The following is a 20350-nucleotide window of genomic DNA, read 5'->3' on the forward strand; positions in this document are numbered from 1 at the left end:
GCATGACCCTGTAGCAGTAAAGGCCGCGATTAGTGATGAAAGCTGTCTTTTCTTCATCTTTCGATGCCATTCTAATCTGGTTATAACCGGAGAACGCATCCATAAAAGTGAGGAGCTCATGGCCCGAGGTGGTGTCCACCAGTTGGTCGATACTGGGAAGGGGGTAGCTGTCTTTTGGGCAAGCCTTATTCAGCTTTTTGAAGTCGATACACATCCTCCACTTGCCGTTTGCTTTCTTGACCAAAACAACATTGGAGATCCACTCAGGATAATTGACTTCCTTGATAAATCCGGCCTTGAGAAGCTTATCCACTTCCTCGGCTATCGCCTTCTGCCTCTCCGGGGCATGACTCCGGATTTTTTCTTTCGTCGGTCGATGCTTAGGGTCGACCGCCAGATGATGTTCCATGACCTCTGTGTCGATCCCCGGCATATCCGCCGGGACCCATGCGAAAACGTCCGCATTCCTTCGGAGGAAATCCACAAGACGCGCCCGCACCTCCTCCTCCAGGTTGGAGCCAATTAACACCACATGCTCCGCATTCCCATCGTTCAAAGGAATTGGTATTAAGTCTTCGATTGGACTGCCCCTCTCTTCAGTGAGGTCATTGCGCGCATCCAATCCGTCGATCGGACAGAGGTCCGCTTGATCGTTTCTTTGCAAGACAATGTTGTAGCAATGCCTGGCCAGTGCTTGGTCTCCCCGGACTTCTCCGATCCCCTGGCTGGTGGGGAACTTCAATTTCAAATAGTAGGTTGAAACAACAGCTCTGAGGGCATTGAGGCCAGGCCGGCCAAGGATTGTATTGTAGGCAGATGGCGCCTTTACCACCAAGAAATTTACTAGAGCTCTGGACTGCTTTGGATGCTGACCCGCGGTCACAGTTAGAGCTATCATTCCTTTTGTCGGAACGGCGTCACCGGTAAACCCTATTAAGGGGGAGCAAATCGGCCTTAGATGACCGCCAAGAGTGGCCATTCTTGAAAAGGCATTGTAGAACAAAATGTCGGCCGAACTCCCATTGTCGACGAGAATGCGACGGACGTCGTAATTTGCTATGTTCAAGGAAACCACGACCGCGTCGTTATGAGGGAATTGGACTCCCTGGGCGTCTTCTTCAGTGAAGGCTATGGGCTCTTCAACTTTTTGCCACTTGAGGGACGCGGCTGGTGTGCTGATTGCCTCCCGTCGGGATTCCCCCGAGATGACGTTGACGGAATCCGGCGGAGATCGATCATCCGACCACCCTTTATCGGTGACCATAGTCGGAGGTAATTGTGCAGAGACCTCGTGAGAGGGCATCAAATGAGGGAAGGAGGATTGGGCGCCAGAAAAGATGGCCGGAAGTGGATCCGTTGAGCGCTCCTTCAAGAACAAGGGTGCTGCGAAGATACAAGCCCTTCCTCTAGCGCCAATCCTGTTGGTGCAAAAATCTGCTTGCGCCGGAGAAGCTGGAGTCGGGGAAGCCGCGGTCGCTGCCGGGACCTGCAAGGGAAGTCTAAACCGGAGGTGGGGTTGCTCCGGCAAGACCCTCCGACGCTCAAGTCAGTTCTCTGCCTCAACAAGAATGGAGTGCTCGAACGGAGAATTTAGCAGAGTTTCGGGATAAGAAAATGAGCTTAGAGAATAACGTATCTGAGTCCCTCTTTTATAGGCGGAGGGGGCAACGGATCGATGGCGACATTTGTAACCGTCTGGTAGTGAGCCGCCCATGGTCAGGAGAATTTATTGCGAAAGGTAGTGGGGTAGACCCGTGGCTATTGTCATAGCCTGCCACGTGGGGCCTGTTGCAGGTAGTGGAGCGGCGTCCGTTGCCGCTAGTTGTCAGCGAGTAGTGGGATCGTGCAGCACCTGCCGCAGGGAGCGGAGCAGAATCGTGGCCGTTGACACAGCCTGTCAGAGAGTAATGGAGCCGCACGGAATCTGCTACAGGAAGTGGAACAGGATCATGGTTGTTATTGTGATCTGCCAAGGGGCATGGATCTGTTGATCGAGGCTCGGCAGCGGTCGGAGTCCGACCTCTGTAGAAGTCCGGGAAGGGTCCTCCTTTCGGTTGGGGTCGTAGGTGGAGTCCGGCTCCTGTAGGAGTCCGGACGGAGCTTACCTGCAGTGGATACTGAAAGCGAAACCCGGCTCCCGTAAGAGTCCGGGCGGAGCATTCTGCAATCAAAGTTAAAGATGAAGTCCGGCTCCCGTAGGAGTCCGGACGGAGCTTACCAGCAGCTGATACTGAGGGCGGAGCCCGGCTCCCGTAGGAGTCCGGGCGGAGCCGAGCTGTTTGAAGTCGAAGGCGGAGCCCGGCTCCCGTAGGAGCCCGGGCGGAGCTGAGCTGCTGTCGATGCCGAAGGCGGAGCCCGGCTCCCGTAGGAGTCCGAGCGGAGCCGAGCTGCTCGAAGTCGAAGGCGGAGCCCGGCTCCCGTAGGAGCCCGGGCGGAGCTGAGCTGCTGTCGATGCCGAAGGCGGAGCCCGGCTCCCGTAGGAGTCCGGGCGGAGCCGAGCTGCTCGAAGTCGAAGGCGGAGCCCGGCTCCCGTAGGAGTCCGGGCGGAGCCGAGCTGCTCGAAGTCGAAGGCGGAGCCCGGCTCCCGTAGGAGCCCGGGCGGAGCTGAGCTGCTGTCGATGCCGAAGGTGGAGCCCGGCTCCCGTAGGAGTCCAGGCGGAGCCGAGCTGCTCGAAGTCGAAGGCGAAGCCCGGCTCCCGTAGGAGTCCGGGCGAAGCCGAGCTGCTCGAAGTCGAAGGCGGAGCCCGGCTCCCGTAGGAGCCCGGGCGGAGTTGAGCTGCTGTCGATGCCGAAGGCGGAGCCCGGCTCCCGTAGGAGTCCGGGCGGAGCCGAGCTGCTCGAAGTCGAAGGCGGAGCCCGGCTCCTGTAGGAGTCCGGGCGGAGCTAAGCTGCTGTCGATGCCGGTGGTGGAGCCCGGCTCCCGTAGGAGTCCGGGCGGAGCCGAGCTGCTCGAAGTCGAAGGCGGAGCCCGGCTCCCGTAGGAGTCCGAGCGGAGCTGAGCTGCTGTCGATGCCGGTGGTGGAGCCCGGCTCCCGTAGGAGTCTGGGCGGAGTCGAGCTGCTCGAAGTCGAAGGCGGAGCCCGGCTCCCGTAGGAGTCCGGGCGGAGCTGAGCTGCTGTCGATGCCGGTGGTGGAGCCCGGCTCCCGTAGGAGTCCGGGGGAGCTGTTCTGTTCCGTCGTCGATTCCACTGGGGGTTTCGGCTGTGGGTATTTTATACCCAACAAATATAAAGAACATAATGCAATAATTATAAAATTATTTTTTTCTCGTCCAGTTGCTTCCAAGGGCTGCACTTCTGCCTTAAAGATGATGTTTTTAACTTTTGTTGTAGTCTGGGCATACCTTCAAATGTGGTTTATCTGCTGATTTTCTTATAATGCAGATAGTGTTCAGAAATGGTATGGGTTTGGGCCGGTCCGATTGGATCCGGATCGGGCTTGGATTTGGATCAAAGCAATTAGATTCGGGCTGGTCCAATTGGGCTAGCCCAGATGCGGATCCGATTCGGATCTCATATTTTAAACATATTTTGGGCCAAAGTCCGGCCCGAAGTCCATAAAAAAATTATGGGTCGGGCTCGGGTAGATGTATGGCCTGGCCCAATCTGTCCCGTTCCAGCCCTACAGTGCTTGGTAATGGTTGAGTTGATCCAGCCGGGTTTGGATTCGAACCAAACTGGAGAGCCGCCCAGATTGCTCGGCTCTGCTGCACCCCCAACCGGGGTTTCTGTTTCGGGGTTAAGGCCAAATGCGCCTCTTCTCATTTGCTTTGTCGGTCTCTCAAACCGGTCAATCCTCGCCGGGGCGGTCGTTTTAGAGAGATAGCGATGAAGGCGGCGACGGCGGTGGCGGTGGTCGTGGCGGTGGCGGTGACTTTGGGGATGGTGGCGACGCTGGCGGAGGCTGGGGACAACAATCGGGTGTTCCAGCCGTGCGCGGACGCCAAGATCCAGAGAGGAGACGGCTTTACCTTCGGCATCGCCTTCTCCACCCGGGAGTCCTTCTTCTTTAACCAGACCCAACTCTCTCCCTGCGATCGCCGCCTCTCCCTCGCCTCCGGTGCGAACGCCCAACTCGCCCTCTTCCGCCCCAAGGTCGACGAGATCTCCCTCCTCACCGTCAACACCACCTCCTACCCCGCTGTAAGATCTCGCTTTTCCCCTTCCCTCTTATTTGATCTTTCTATTGGATTCAAATCTGGCGAGGGCCTCGTCTATTTAGGCCGTCTCTCGTCCTTTTTTTAAAAAAGTTAGTGGATGCGAATCTTGAATGTTTGTTGTTATATTTGTTGATTTAGATGCTTGTCTCTGTGGTGTGCTTTTCGTTTATAAAATTGGATCTAGTACTAGCAAAAAAATTTGTTTGAAACATTGGAGAATGAACAGCAAAGGAAGGTGGGAAAGTGCCTTTCAGCAAAGTTTTCAGAAATTTCTTACCTGAGACACCTTGGCAAGTGGCAAGTAAGAAAAAGGTATGCAAGAGACGATAAGATTTCGGGAAAGCATAGTAATAACCTGTTTTCTGGCTATTCTCATCATTAGTGACATTAACTTGCACATGATAGGATTTTGGGCTCACCTGTATATGAAGATACATTGAAAAAGATTGAAATAGTAAAAGTTGTATCTCTAGTGCATATAACAATTTGCTTCATATAACTGCAATCTTTTGCAATGATTGCACACTTTTGATTGTATCGAAATAATGACTTTTAGAGAATGAGAAAGAAGTATATCAACTAAAAATGGGAGCTGCTTGTATTGAGCTTCTCAACAATAAATGCTCTTTCTTTTGTAATAAATCACATGCAGGCGTCAAATTCACCTTTCCCCTGGACCCATTAGTAAAAGAGGAAATTAGAGAGAATGGGAGAGATGGCATAAGACATTGAAAAAGGAGATTGGGATGGTTAACCACTGATTGTGATGACTCAACTACGGGTCAAGGTGAATGACTCCTCTAGGTGGATCCTCTCTCTTTTCTTTGTTTATCCTCACAAAGTCCAGACAGCTAAACCTTTTGATCCTATTTCTTTAGGTGGCCAACTGGTTGAAGAGGCATCTATCTTGGCATTTGAAGGGTTCACCCCCTAGGTACTTTGCCAGCCATGGTGCAGTTGCTTCCTCAATATGGATTACATATACAAATTGGGATTATATAATTTTCCAAAATGGGGGGGAAGTGAGGATGTATAAGATCTCATGGCCAATGGAGAGGAAAAAGCAATTTAGAACATTTATGCCTTCAGATGCCTTTGACTCTTATGTTAGCAAAAATGATGAAGAAAATATCCAATTTTTAGATTGTTGATTTTAAGGATCTTGGCATGAGAGTTGGACTTGGAAGCTTGTTCTATTAGGTTGCATTTAGTGCATCATCAGGCAATCTTGGACGGTAATGTGGATTGTCTTCAGGATAGATTATCATCATTAAATTGTCAGTAATGTTGATGACTGTATTTAGTACACACAAGTAACGTTGTAGTAAAATTACTGAAAATTTTGATTGACATGTTTGGTATGACAATCAGATTACCGGTAATGTAAAATCAAATTTTCAAAATACCTCCAATAATTTTGTCCTGGTGCTCTTTTTTTTTCTTGGTGAGAAGTAACAGGAGTGATGTGGGTGTGGTGGTGGCGCGAAGAAGTGACGGGCCGAGAGATGTGGAGAACCAGGGGCACCGAGGGGTGGGGAGGGGTGGGCGCATGTGGAGCCATGCGGGTGGTGGGGACGGTGTGGAGGAGCCATAAAGAGTGGTGGGGGACAAGGGCGGAGGAGTCACAGACAGGCGAAGGGAGATGGAGGATCTGCAGGCCAGGGGTGCACGCGAGGGGGGTGGGGGAGGGGGGAGGGTTGAGCAATGATTTTTGTGTGATTTTTTTAAGAAATAATTTTGTCTAAAATTTTTATTATAACATTGCCAAAGAAGTGGTAATCTGGATAGCCATCCCTTCCCAAGGCAATCCAGATTGCCTCATAGGAGGTAATTTGGATTGTCAAGATAATTTGGATTACCGTCCAAAAAGTATACCAAACGTAGTAATTCAGATTATCATATTAAATTGACAGCAATCTGGATAGATTGCCAACTACCAAATGCAACCTTAGAAGATTGCATGAGAACTGAAAATAGAAGAACCTAGGGTTTTCAATCATTATTTCTTCTGATGATTGCTATAGATCGTACATTGCTTACTCTTTATAGCTTGATTGCTGTTACAAACTCTTGTTAGGTTACGTGGGTTCTTTGCGAACTAATTTCTATTATTGTAGGTTTCTTTAAGCCTAGGATTATGTATAGAAATCAGTTTGTTTTGTTGCAAGGTGTGTTGATGGCTCTAAAGGTCTATTTCCAAAATTTTCAAATCCCTTTATACTTTAAAGGGATGCATCTTTTATGATCCATGATTATGTTGTTGCATTACTATAGAAGTTATGAAGAGGCTTGTCAATGTATTAAATTTGAAAAACAGGTTCCTTTTGTAGGACTTTGAATGGTCTTAGATTAGATGGTATGTGAACTCTTTCTTTCTTTCTTTTTTAGAACTAACATGGTGGAAGCCTCAAGGAAAATTGGAGTGGGGCTCAAACAAATCAAGGTCTCTCGTATCAACATAAGAGACTTTACTGGTTTAGACCACGGATTCAAGTCCCAGCGGAACGCCTCGGGACGTCCCGTGGGACATCGGAATGGGATACCATCCCATGTGTTAGGACAGGCTGTCCCGCTAGCATCCCAACATCTCGATCGGGATGTCTTGGAACATCCTCTATCCCAAGTATCGGGACGGGGTAGGATAGTGACGCATCCCGTTCTATGAAAAAATCGGAACAGCCTGTCCCACGGGATTTAAAACCTTGGTTTGGACAGTTGAATATATTAATCTTTTCTTTTGCTAATCCTAAGGTTTTCTTGAGTTGATCATGATTTGTTATGTATGAATTAGGGATTGTTGTTGCTTTTGAGGTCAAGGTTTCTATAAATCTTTATGAACCATTATATGAAGATTATTCTTTGCAAGAGTCCCTTGTTTCATGGTTACAAGATGCAATCATGCAACTTGGTCCATACTTGGTGCTGCAAAGCCAAACTTGATTCTGCTTGAAGCAAAACCTGGCTTCTAGAGTAATTTGTTTCATGCAAATCCTGATCCTTAACCTCAATCCTTAATGAAGTTGTAAAATGATCTTGTTAAATTGAAAAATGCTACTTATTTCTAGGTATGCCTGAATTAGAAGTTGTTGAAGGTTTGGTTATACCTCTGGAATGGTGTAATTTAAATATTAATACAAATGTGAACAATCTAGAGCAGTGCTGATAGATTTTATGCAATTGATTATTTGTAGCTAAGTCTGATTTCTAAATTTAATTTCAGTTTGCTCTAGCTTGCAGTGAAAGTTGAATCTTGTTAATCACTCTTGCACCTTTGTTACAACCCATGTGATTTACCTCCACAACACATGATTACCATGCACTAATATGTATGAAGTACTTCTTTTTTAATCTTTTAAGATGCTTATTGAAATGGGTTTCTGTTGAAACAGAAGCATGGCCAAAAACACCTTACATTCTATTGCATTGGCTGGATAACAACTCTTAACTTACTCAAAATATATTTATATAATTGAAAGAAAACTATGACTATTTAAAAGTCTTTTCCCAGTTTTATCTTTTCAAAATCATATAAAAAGATCTGATAGAAAATTCTCATTCTAGTTATTTTTAACTTTTATCTACATTTCATTAATTATGACCTAAGGATGACCCAATCCTTGCTTGAAAGGACAAGCCACTTGCCTTGGTTATGAGGATGGGAATTTATGAAAATTGGTGCTTTCTAGTAATGTACCATGTAGGTTGGAATGGCAAAAATTGACCCGACCTGGGAAACTTGATTGAACTATAATTAATTGGTGCTTTCTTTTAGTAACGATCTTGGGGGGGGGGGTGTTCAGATTTTCTGACCCAAACTTTAAATGGGTTGGGCATGGATCGAAGATATGACTTGGGTCACGAGTAGAGTTCTATCTTGGATATCAATTTTTTAAGCAATTAGTCCTTTTCTCGATACTAGTTATTTAAATCATTTTGGAAAATAACTTATAAGACTTATAAATATTAGATTTGATATATAGATTATTAGGTATTGAGTCTTCCAAAATAGATTAGGTTAGGATCAAATGGGTGACCCAGAATGAGTCGTGGGTGGATATGGGTCCAGAGTTCTTGGCCTGATGCCTGGTTAGATTGGGTATGGGCCAACATTTTCTATGTTATTGCCCTTACCTGACCCTACTGAACCCGAGCCATTGCCACCGCTACTTGCAGAATGACAATAATGTAGGATGCCAGCCTTCGAGTTGCAATATAGGATGGCATGATTAATTACAAGACATGGTCAACACTAATGGTAATACTTTCAAATTGACAGAGAGCGACATAAAAGAGATGACTGATTGTTGGGCTTCATTGAACTTCTATATTTCTACTGTTTTGCATTATGTGGGTGTCAATATCTTGACTCTTCCAACCTAGTATAAAGGTAGAAGAGAGCAGATGTTATGTTCAAGTGTTTTGACAAGTGACTAGATATGTCATGTTTCACACATGCATCCCAAGAAATGGGCAACTTAAGGCTTAAGATTTTGCCTTTAGAAGTTCTTGCCTTGAGGCCACTATTGGAAACTAGATTTCTGCATGTACAAGAGACATGGTTTATTTAATGAGGAATATTTGATTGAAGACTGTGATAAATAGTTGTGGTAACGAGGCTCTTAGATAGAAGAGGTATCTTAAGCAACCTTTTCTTAAAAAAAATTACAAACTCATCAATCAATAGAATTCCATTTTCTAATATGATAATTGGTAACCCCATCCCTTTAGAGAAAGGCTTCACTTCGTAGAAACCAAGATTTTAAATCCTGTAGGATGGGACTGTCCTGGTTTTTCCATAAAATCGGATGCGCTGTCATCCTGCCCCGTCCCGCTTGGGAGATGGGATGTTCTAAGACATCCCGATCAGGATGCTAGCGAGATGGATCCGTCCCGACAAATAGGATGGTACCCCATCCCAGTGTCCTGTGGGACATCCCACTAGGACTTGAATCATTGGTAAAAACATTGCCATTAGGACTGTAAGAATAAACAAAAACATATTGGTAGGAAATTTACTACACAAAGGCCTCGCAGTCCAGCCAGCTTTCGCATTATATAATAGATATTTTGGTTGAAATTGATTGGAAGCAACCCCTCAATAATGATTTTGGTCAATTTTTTACTTTTTTTTAAAATCGATTAGAATTTTGCTCAAAATTGATGGAGCAAGTCTGAAACAACATATAACATTTCTTAAGGTAATCCCTTTTGAACTAGCATATTAAAAGTTTATATCATTTTTGACTCAAATTCCTAGACCATGACTCAGAAATTTCCTAGGGTGATGAAAGTGGGTAAGATGAGACTGAGGTTTTGATCTTTGGTCAAAACTGAACCAAAATTGAACTCATGTTCCAGATTTTGGTTAGTTCCTACAATTTTGGTCGGTTGTGGCCAACACTGACAAGTTTCATAGGGTTTCAGCCAGTTCTGGTCAAAACTGATGGAATTTGACTATAGATGAATTTTCTGTATTTTTTTTGGTGTTCGATAATATAAAGGGATTGTTTTCTTAATTATTTAGTCCATAGATTATCAAGTATCAATTTAAATATTTTTCCATTGGTTGTAAAGGGAGATAGATGAAAATCTTTAACAAGTTGATATCTTTGGATAGGCCCTTATCAATTACTATAGTGTATTGTAAAGAATAAAGAATAAATAACTACAAGAATTTTCATAGCTGTAACTTTTTTTTTTTTGATTAGATGGTTACTTGTTGTCAAGAATATGAGAGAAATACCAAAATTTAGTATACTTATAAATTCTTCTAAAATGTGAAAGTCAATAAAAGCTTCAGAATTAATATTTTTGAACAATAAAAGTTCAAGATCCGCAATACAAAATACCAGCATATTTAATGAATTTCATTTATATGTAACACTAACTTGAGCTTAAAATTGTCCATAACAACACAAATAAAAAATTCATATAACAAGAAATAAAGGGCAGCCCACTTTACAAGGCTTCCACTATTGCGAGGTCTGGGAAAAGGCCGTTTCCGTGTTTTGAACTTTAAGACCTCTAGGTCACAATAGAGCCAACTTATCGTTGCACCAAGACTCACCCTTAATAAGAAATACTTTAAAGATATTGTGTAATAATTTTCCTGGCTTCTTTTATTTTTCCTATGTTAATTTATTTTGATTTTTCTTGATTTTTTTTAACCAAAACTTCGAAAATTTTAGCAAAACTTTGTGAAATGGCTGAAATCGAAACTCCACAAATCCAGTTGAAACTGAAACCGAGTTTTTGAACTTGGGTGTTATTTATGAATCATGTGAGAGATGTTTTTTAGAAGCATATATTTCTCATGATTGAGAGAGAAACACTTGTTTTTTTAAAAAAAAAAAAACAAAAATTCCTTCTCACAAGAAGACATGCAACCTCGTTATTTGATGGTTTTATTAGAAACTATTTTAAACTATATATGGATTTTGTAGATGAATGAAACCTCATAATGGAGTACAAAATATGGCCTATTATTTGCTTGTTGAAGTTATTACGAGAGAGTTGCTCTTTGATTTTTTGTTGACATATTCGCTGGTAGATGTGAGTGATCCGTTTTCTATTGCCTGCTGCCCATATCTTGGCTGGAAGTGACAAAGTGTTGTCATAATAATCTGGCTGCACAAATACATTCATGAATGGGCATAAGAAGTTGGCATTGCAATTGTGGAGTCCAGCCAAGGCCGCAAGCTTTTAAAGCCTTTTTGTTGGGCAAAAGTGGTGTTTCCACCTGCATCAGCTGGATTTTATATCCAATTTGTATCATGTCATGCGGATCATTAATGAAAACAGGTTCCACTTAGATGTTTCCAGCTGAAACTCTGGAATGCAGTGTTGTAGTTGCCCTTGTTGAGAGCTACCAAGGATTTTGAGTCCTAAACATGGGGTTGTTGTTTGCTATTTTTATTTCTTCAAAGATGTGTTAGTGGGACAGGATGGGAAATATCTGCAATTTAAAAGACATGATTAGTGGGACAGGATGGGACACGAGGTCATCAGATCTGACCACTTACTGACGGATTTTGCAATATAATTCTACTGCTACAAGGAAGCATGCTGCTTTAAATTTTGTTCTATAAAATATCGTGAATACAGCTGCATAGCTCTCTTTAGTTTCTTTCTTTCTGCATCAGTGATAAAGTTATGACTGACCTAGCGATTAGGATTGTTCCATTCAGTTAAAGGATAATTTAGAATATTGATATTTTTTTTCTGGATGAATTCCTAGCATCCAATGCTCAATTCTTCACTTTTTCTTTTTTTAATATTATTTTTGGTATATTTCAATCTGATTTAGTCACAGGCATGCCTGACTACTGGAGTTGTCGTAAACTATTTAATGGCATAAACTATTGGTCTCTTTAATCATCATATTGTGCCTTGATACCATAATGGCAAACAATTTGTGCTCTTGCCATTACGATATTCTACAGCATATTCAACCTTTTCAAACCTCTCGGATTGTAATATCTGTTGCTCTGCATTCATCAATGAATATCGCTACCACTCGGGTTTTTGACATGCATTCAGGAAAATTTATGCTATATGGATGGGTTAAAACTTGTTAGTTATGGTAGGCATACAGACAACTCAATCATGTCAAAAAAAAAAAAAGAAAATGAAAAGTCAATCATGTTATGCGATCCATAACGAAAAGTCTTCTCATTGGACCTTGTAGATGTTGGATTTCGGCATGTGAAAGTAAAAGAATCTCAATCTTGCTCCATGGGAATCTTCACAGTCAATATAAGATTATGCATTTTGAAGTTTGAGCCACATGCTCAGTTGCTTGAGCATCGTCTATTAACAACCCTCCCCTCTTGTTAATCCATGCACCACAACCACTAGTAATGCACATTAGTCCATGATGCCATTGCTTATCTTTCTTATGATTGCTGCCAGTCAATTATTTTGGACCTTTTTAAATATGTATACATGATTCTTGCAAAGTAGATCCTCTTAGAACATCCATTAATACAGTGCTTTATGGTAAATCACTTCAAATGCTTGCATGCAGCTGAGGTATTTTCATCTTTTGATCACAAAGGTCTTTTGATACTTTTCAAGTGTTGGCTATATTGATGTTAGCACGAGACATGCATGTATGTGATGGTATCTTGCATAGCAACAGTATTAACCAATGTCAACCTGTATGGACTTGTGCCTATTCGGCTTTGATCAACATGTCTTGTTATCATTTACTATTGAGCCCCAAAAAAGCCAAGGTCAACCATGTTGGCCCAAATTGCTTGGTTTGGGCCATACCAACCCTTTTGGGTGGAAACTAGATCAAAATGCAAATTCAGTTTTGGATCAAACCCTGTACCAACCTGAACCAAGTAGAACCATCCTATTTTGCTTGCCGTATGGCTGTTCACTGTCTTTATAACCCCTGACCCCATCGTGAGTTGCCTTGCCTCCTTATCACTCTCTCCCTCCCTCTTGAATTTCGTCAGGGTTAGGGTTTTAATATGGCCTTTAGGTATCATCATCGTCACCTTTAACGACGATCATAGGTATGCACTTTGCCCTCTCTTTCCTCTCTTAGTCTCTCTCCCAAAGATGGTGATGTCTGCAACTTTGTCCCTCTCTCTTTCCCCCTCGTCTCTTCCCCCTTCCCTTGAAGATGATATTGATCTAAATGGCTTTGCCCCCTCTCTCTTTCTCCTCTCACTCTCTCTCGAAGATGATGATGGACCTGGTGACTTCACTTCTCCTCCCTTTCTCCTCTCTCTTAGTCTCTCTCTTTCCTAAAGATGACAACTTCGGTTGCTTTGCCCTCTTCTCTCTCTTCCTCCCTGTCCCCCCACTCCCTCTCCATCACCTTGGTTTTGGTATGCCTTGGGTTGGTACGGTATGCACCGGTACCATACCAAGTTGGTCGCTAGCTGGTATGACTCCGATATCGGTTCAGTGAACCTTGAAAAAATCTTTATATTTATTTTTATATATTTATTTATTTATTAAGTTTCAATGAATCATGGCATTGCTTGTTGCTAAAGAACACAACATGGCATGTGTTATGCTGGCCATTGTTTGGCATGCTTGTGTTGGTACCACTGGTAAAGTGTCTGTGCAAGTGCATGTGGAACTCATCATAATTAAAAAAAAAATTTGCAAGTATGGTAATGTTGATGTTTGAAAAGGTTTTTGTTTAATCCGTTGCTTTAATGTAGAATGATTCTCATTATGATAAGTGAAGACTACTTAAAAATCGAAAAGTTTAAAGCAAGATAAGTTGAACCATGCTGAACCTGCCGGTTCGGGATGTACAGAATCGGACCAATTAGCTATGGGCATGGTTCAATCGATCGGAACGAGATTTATAAATAGCCAATCTAAGGCTCGGAGCTACTAGAACTCTCCTGATGCTTTATTTGAAGCCCTTAGTCCCCATACGACGACGACGATCATAATGTTCCAACTAGGTGAGTCTTCTTTCTCTCTCTATCCCCATCACCAGGATCCAAAGTCCAACATCGGATAGGCTCGAAACTCTCAAGGCCCTCATTTCCCTCTCTCCGTCTTGCCTCCCCTAGAGGGTGGATGCATATAGTCATAGTGGCATGTTTCTCTTGCTCCATGTTTAATCACATAGGATATCGAAAGTCGAAACTACAAAGAAGTTTGTATGCTCAAGAATCATGAGATATATTTTTATACATTTAAGAGATACTTTGTTTTCACTATGTTTAATTTTGATGCAATTAAATCTCGTCTTATAATTATGATATTTACCATGAAAAATATGATGCTTTGTATTCCTCGGAATATTTATGAACTTTCTTCCCTTGTTTTTCACAATTGTTTTGGGTGTTTTGTGCAAGTATAATTGCATGCTGCCTCAATTAATGCTCTTAGAAGAATGAAATGCTTTAATAGTTTGAGATTCCCCTTGCTAATAGAACCTAAAGTTGTCGTTTGTTACCATGTCTGTTGGCCAGATGGCACACAGTACATCAACCCACCAGGTGCAAGTCTAGGCATAGTAGTTCACAACCTTTTGTGCTAGTGCTCGACCTACAAGCAATTTCCTCCGCACCTTATTTGCTTAACAAGAGGCGATGTTAAGATGTGGGGCATCTTACGAGAGGGGGATGTATGGCTTTTGCCCATGTGCATGTTTGTCTAGAACTTTTCCATTGATTGTATGGTTTTCTGAGCCCAAATATTAATAAAAGAGAAATGTTCATTGCTTAAAGCCGCAATCCCAACATTCTAACTAAAGACATAATATTGCTACAAAAAAACTGTCAAGAAGTCAAGGCAGTCACTGTTGATGTTAGAGAAGAGGATTTATGGCACCTTGAGCAAAAGCTAAGATGTCAACTGAAACAAAAGTGAACTAAAAGTCAGAAAGTCTTGCAAACTCCATCTTTGAAGAAGACAACAAATGCCTTGATCAAAAAAGAACACTGTTCACTTCCCAATGGGATCAAACATTTCATAGCTCTGCAAATAACTCAAACATTTCATAACTAGCTATTTGTTTTGAAGCTCTTATTCTTCATTTGAAACCCACCATGGCTAGATACCATTAACACCTTTTGTATTTTGCTGTGGAGTAGATGTTGAACAAGTTTGAGGCCTGATGCTTCATTTAGATCATGGGAATACCTGAATCAAGTTCTTCTTCCTCATAGACGATCAACAAACTTGGAGAAGAAGAGAAAGCCTTTGTTCCATGGATCAAAATAATTGTAGGAGGTGGCCCTACCCATGGACTCACCAGAAAGAATGTAGAGGTTGGATACATGGATCATATCCATTGTAGATGGCAAAGATTGATGCATCCATGGACTGACTAAACCAAAGGTTGGAGGTAGCTATGGATAGGGGACATGGTGGAAAGAGAGGAAGGAGAGGAAACTGGCCATGTATTAGCCTACAGGTATGGCAAGGAGGCAAGCATGGGTGAAGTTAGGGAGATATTGTCACAATTCTGGTCCACCAGACAGTCAAAGACATGGACTGCCATATTGTCTGGAATTGTCCAATATGAGGCGTACCATATCGTACCAGGTCAGAATCGGTATGAAACTCATGTTCAGGTCAGTATAGGCCTATACATCCTCATACTCTCTTGTACTGAGACGGACCAAGGCATATCAAGGTGTATCGAGGTGCATACTGATCCATATTAAAAGGTGTACCGAGATAAAAAGTGAGAAGCATAATTTGATGGCTGTTTTGGTACAGGGTGCATATCATACCATACCAACCTATACCGAACAGGTAATGTATCAGTGCAGTATGTGGCACCGACATTGTGGACCTTGGTCATAGATTTTGTACGGTTGTAAAATGCAATATACATCAGACTTTGATTTGTGTCCAATGGATGATTGCTTTAGAATGGGCCATCCAGCAACTTTGCTTGCATCTTATCTTTGCTTAGCAGTGGAGTGAACGCACGTCTAGTGGACTTTAATTCATGTTTGGTAGATGACTGCTTTAATGTGGGTCTGATAGCTTGCTTCATAGTGTTGCTTGCTCATGATGTGAATAACAGTGGCTATAATTTTTCTATTGATGTGGGATGATGGTGAGGAATCATAAGTTGCATGGAGAAAAGATCTATGTGGAGCCAAGAGAAGAAAAGAACCAAGTAACACACCATTGCACACTGTTGGAGCTTATGTCAATTGGAAGTTTGACCCAAGAGAACAATTGGATGGAGAGATTTTGGGTCCAAGTTCTTTTGTGTATGGGAACTGATGTAAAGAAGGAAGACATGCTGGCAATCATCTACCAAAAAGCCACAATGGTCTCGGCAAGACCAAGGTCATGCACGATTTTTGACAGAATTCATGCTTTTATGTTTTAGTAAAATATAGTGTATTGTTTTCATTATACGTGATTTAGTTAAATGCCTTACAGTCTCTTTGAAATAGCTCCTGGCAATTAGCCCCAAAAAAATTGTCATTACATAGTGGATCAGTACAAGTGTATCCTCTCAGTGAGATTTCGATGGAAGCTGGGCATACATCTGCAAACCACATTTACAGCACCAAGTTTAGTTCAACTGTCAAATGGGTATGAGATGCATTTTGCTTAAACATACATTGTATATACATAATAGCGTTGAACACTAAAAACCGATGCTGACTCTATGTTCCATGCAAATCTCTTGACTTGAGATGTAATTGAGCGTCAAATATTGTGAATTTAAAAGGTAGCTTTACTTTGCTTAGGCATGCAACTATTGATTAGGTTGGTCCATTGTTTCTTATGTTATGTCTCGGTTCACTGATTTCCAATTGTTATAGACTGGCTCACAAGTTTTTCCTGTATAATTGGAGTGTACCCATAATTAAACATGGAGTGGAAATATGATAGTTTTCTATGTTCCAAAGGAAATATGTTTTGGTGTTATAGTTACTTTTGTAGGTTGGAACATAGATATGGGAATTACCAGAGAGGTAATAGGGTAACTGGGGGCTTAATGATGTCCATATCAATTTGTTGAGACACATTGAAAGTGGCATCGTTTTTAAGTGGAGCTTAGGTTATACATGTATTGTGTGAGAATCACAATATACGTCGCAGTTGATCTATGACAGTGGGTTGATCCAGTTGGTCTGTTCTTTTGCAAGCTTGTGATTATACCCAAGGGTTACACATGCAATGCCCATTATGGAGACAACCAGAAATATCCTAGAGCTATAGCTTTAGATACATTCTAAGAGATCCAAAGTTGGGAAGTTGTTTCTTTAGGATGTTGGTTTTCTCCTAGAAGGCTGGAAAATACTGTTGATGGCAGTGGGAAAGATTGCATGTGGACAGGTCCATTTTATTACCCACATCTTTGTGTGGCTTATGTATACATTCAATCTTTGCTGATGCAACTCCCCAAAAAAAGATTTGGTTTGTGAGAATCTGAGAAGAGTCTTCAATTTGGATTTTGCAGCAGCAATATTCTTTTGACTTTGTTCTGACTTATTTGAATTTGTAGAGACATTTCTCTTTTCTTCTATGACTTGCTTGCATATGAGCCTTTGATATTCTCTTTAAAAGGGCTTGGCTTGAATTTGCTCTATCTGGAGCTGTGTTGCGGAAAGGATAGCCACCTAATCCACAATTTAACTGCAAAACTGTAAATTTTGGAAATGACTTCTTTTGCTTAACGATGGGACTTGAGGTGAAAAAAGGGATCCAGAGCCTATAACATGATAGAATATGTGAGAAAAGCATTGGTTTTATTCTGTTCTATTTTGGAATTTCTTTCCTTACATGTCGACAAGGTTTATATGCTCAACTGTCTTTATAACTTCCTTAGTTAACAATAAGATGGGTGATACGTTTGACAGTTGTGGGAGGTCAAATCTATTCCTCGCATGGTCTTGTTGGTCCTTTTTCTTTTTGGTCTTGCTTCTTCGTGTCTTTTACAGTCCTCACTTCCAATGCATGCACATATTTTTCAAGAAGAGTATCGATGCCATTGAGAGAGCTGTTGGCATTATGTATCAACCCATGTATGGGCTTAACCACACTGCTGAACTCTAGTGAATTTATTATAAATTTTTTAATTATATGGTCCCTTTTTTTAATCTTTATATATATATATATATATATATATATATATATATATATATATAGCATAAGATTTATCACTGACACATTCCATTTGTCTGTCCTGCCATGATTTTGTGGAATTAATCACATCCAGTTAATGTTCTAGCTTTTTCTAGGGGATGCAGTAGTAAATTTATTAAGGTGTCGCTTCATGTGCCAAACTTTTAATTTTATATTTATTCTTGATATCATTTCCGAAAATCTGCCTGCAATGTGAATCTTCAAGTGAAAGTGTATTTCCAGGGTCATGGTTTCAAAAAGGCAGGAGTTAATTTCTTCATTTACATCTCTATATGCTTGTAGGGTAGGTATGGTCTCTGTAGTTGAAGCACTAAGTATCTACTTTATCATATTTTGTTTATGCACAGATAATAACTGGTTGACAATATGCTGAGAAATGTAGCTTTAGTTTTTCACTTTAGTTTATCCTGACCACTCAACTAATACAAGTGAGGAGCATCTTCTTATATATGATGGCATTATGACGTTTATTTTTTAGCCCCCTTTCTGGGTGAGTATGGAATTCCTTATTGAAATGCATCTTTTACATACAGATTTTGTTTATCAATTTTTTTTTTGTTTAAGTGATCATCAACCTTGCATTCGTCTCCTTCCAGAAAGGAATTGCATTATAGTCAAGTGTTTTCCTAGTAACTTGCTTTGGTTTCTTTTCTTGTATCTTGAGATTTGCCATGATGCTTGAGCTCTCTTTCCTTCTTGTGACCATTGTTTTGGAGTAATAAAATCGTGGTGTTGGAGGCATGTTTTCACCTTTCTTGTTGGAGGAAAAGTCATTTTGAAATTGTGTTTCACAGACTTCAAAGGAACTTTTTATTGTAAAGAACTCTACCTTAAACTGCAGAAATCCCAAACGTGCCATTTGCAAAACCGTTAGGCACGATCGATATGTACTGTTGGGACATCTTGATCATATGAACAGTTAAAATGATACTTCTTGCCCATCAGCATTACCTTATTTCAGATTAAATTGAAATTCACATCTTGTGCTGTGGGATTGCAAATTCACAGAGCTAACCTTTGAGCTTTGCCGTTGCAATCTCTTCCTTGAGTAGGTGTATTCTTCAATTTTTGGTTTTAAGAACATCTTGTGTGACATAAATAATTTGTATCATGGATGCCGCATTCCTACTTTTTTTTTTTTTTTTTTGTGGAAAAATTTGATGATGGCATGTTTTTGTCATCTTTTTCTTCATGAGTATAACCATATGCATGGTTATTCATTATGCTGGATTATTATCCATGACAAGTTTAGCAACAAAGCTTCATACTCATACCTAGTTCCAATTTATAACTGCTTGGATTCAAACCTTGACACACTTTTTCTCTCCTGGCCTGTTGTCTTTGGATTGTTCAAATATATAGATTGTTAATTGGAAAATGTAGTCCTTAATGGAGAAGTTTCATGCCATTGCCAGGTCACTAACGGTGGCTTCATGGTAGCATTTGCCGGTAGGAAGTATGCAGCACGATCCCTTCCAGCATTTGTCAGTAACAGTTCATATACTGTTACCAGTTTTACCCTGGTATGTCAGTAACATATCATCCTGGAAATAAAGAAATTTAAGCCAGAAATTCATATTGTTTATTAATTTGTCTACCTGAATACTGATATTAGGTACTAGAGTTCCAAAAGGGCACACTTCAGAACTTGTATTGGAAGAGAGATGGTTGTGCTTCGTGTTCAGGGAAGTCAAACTTTGTTTGCCTGAACAAACAAGAATGCGCAATTAAAACATCCAACTGCAAGAGTGCGAACCAGGGTGGCTCAGTTGATTGCAGCATTGGAATACAATTGGCCTTCTCAGGTACAGATAAGCATGATGCTGTCCTCAATTCATGGTATGAAGTTTCCAACCTTCAGCAGTACTCCCTCTATGGACTGTATTCCAACCTTAGAAATTCTCTCACCAGCCAGTACAACAAAATCTTCTAGCCTGTTGGATTGGGTTGCTAAACTCCTGACTGGAACTGCTGCTGTAATTTTGTTTTATCATGTCTCTTAGGATCTTCCCATACATTTTCTTTTGCATTGGAAGTTGCTGTAAAATTGCTTGATGCTTGGAGTCGAGTCTTTATTCCTGTAATCCACTTGTATTTACTGGTGCTTGGCCGTATTCATTTATTTGCTACTGTATATATTCATCTCTCATTTTCGGTTTCTTGTTGGAATCTGAACATCTGGATCATTTATTCTTTTGCTTCTGAGGGTGGTTGTTGCACTAGAGGGTCACTGTCGTTGGTGAGTCATGTGACACAATCATTGCTGGGCCAAGTTGATCTTGGATGCTCATATTCCAATCATACAGCAAAAGTCTACTGTGCTTCTTAAATTTAAGTGATAGCGGACATGTCGCTACTGTGTTTAGTGCTTGTTCTGAAGCGGTGACATAATCTATCATTTTTGGGTGCGGGTACCCATATCAGACACATTCAAAAGTCAGCTGTTCATGTATTCTATAATTTCATCAGGTCAACCGAAGTAAGCTTTTAATATAGGAACTAAGAATCTAGTTCCACCTTTTTATATTAAACCGACGTACATCTATAAATTGTTCTTACTTGAACATTTTATATCCTTGTAGCCTT

At 41.5% G+C, this 20350-nt stretch overlaps 1 protein-coding gene across 1 annotated transcript; it reads left to right on the top strand.

Moving 5' to 3' along the window:
* The first annotated feature begins 3753 nt into the window (after nt 1–3753).
* LOC105034308 (uncharacterized) lies at nt 3754–19933 on the top strand. Its single transcript, XM_010909410.4, has 3 exons — nt 3754–4142; nt 19180–19287; nt 19380–19933. The coding sequence occupies exons 1-3, from the start codon at nt 3828–3830 to the stop codon at nt 19695–19697; spliced, it is 741 nt and encodes a 246-aa protein (XP_010907712.1). The 5' UTR covers nt 3754–3827; the 3' UTR covers nt 19698–19933.
* The last annotated feature ends 417 nt before the right edge of the window (nt 19934–20350 follow it).

This window comes from Elaeis guineensis, chromosome 2 (assembly GCF_000442705.2).
Source record: "Elaeis guineensis isolate ETL-2024a chromosome 2, EG11, whole genome shotgun sequence".
In the NCBI taxonomy this organism is placed as follows: domain Eukaryota; kingdom Viridiplantae; phylum Streptophyta; class Magnoliopsida; order Arecales; family Arecaceae; genus Elaeis; species Elaeis guineensis.

What these genes read in the sequence shown, in the direction of transcription:
- LOC105034308 (XM_010909410.4), top strand. Translation starts at nt 3,828, where the DNA reads ATGAAGGCGGCGACGGCGGTGGCGGTGGTCGTGGCGGTGGCGGTGACT. An exon ending in ACACCACCTCCTACCCCGCT is followed by an intron (nt 4,143 to 19,179) that starts GTAAGATCTCGC and finishes TGCCATTGCCAG; the next exon opens with GTCACTAACGGTGGCTTCAT. An exon ending in CTGTTACCAGTTTTACCCTG is followed by an intron (nt 19,288 to 19,379) that starts GTATGTCAGTAA and finishes TACTGATATTAG; the next exon opens with GTACTAGAGTTCCAAAAGGG.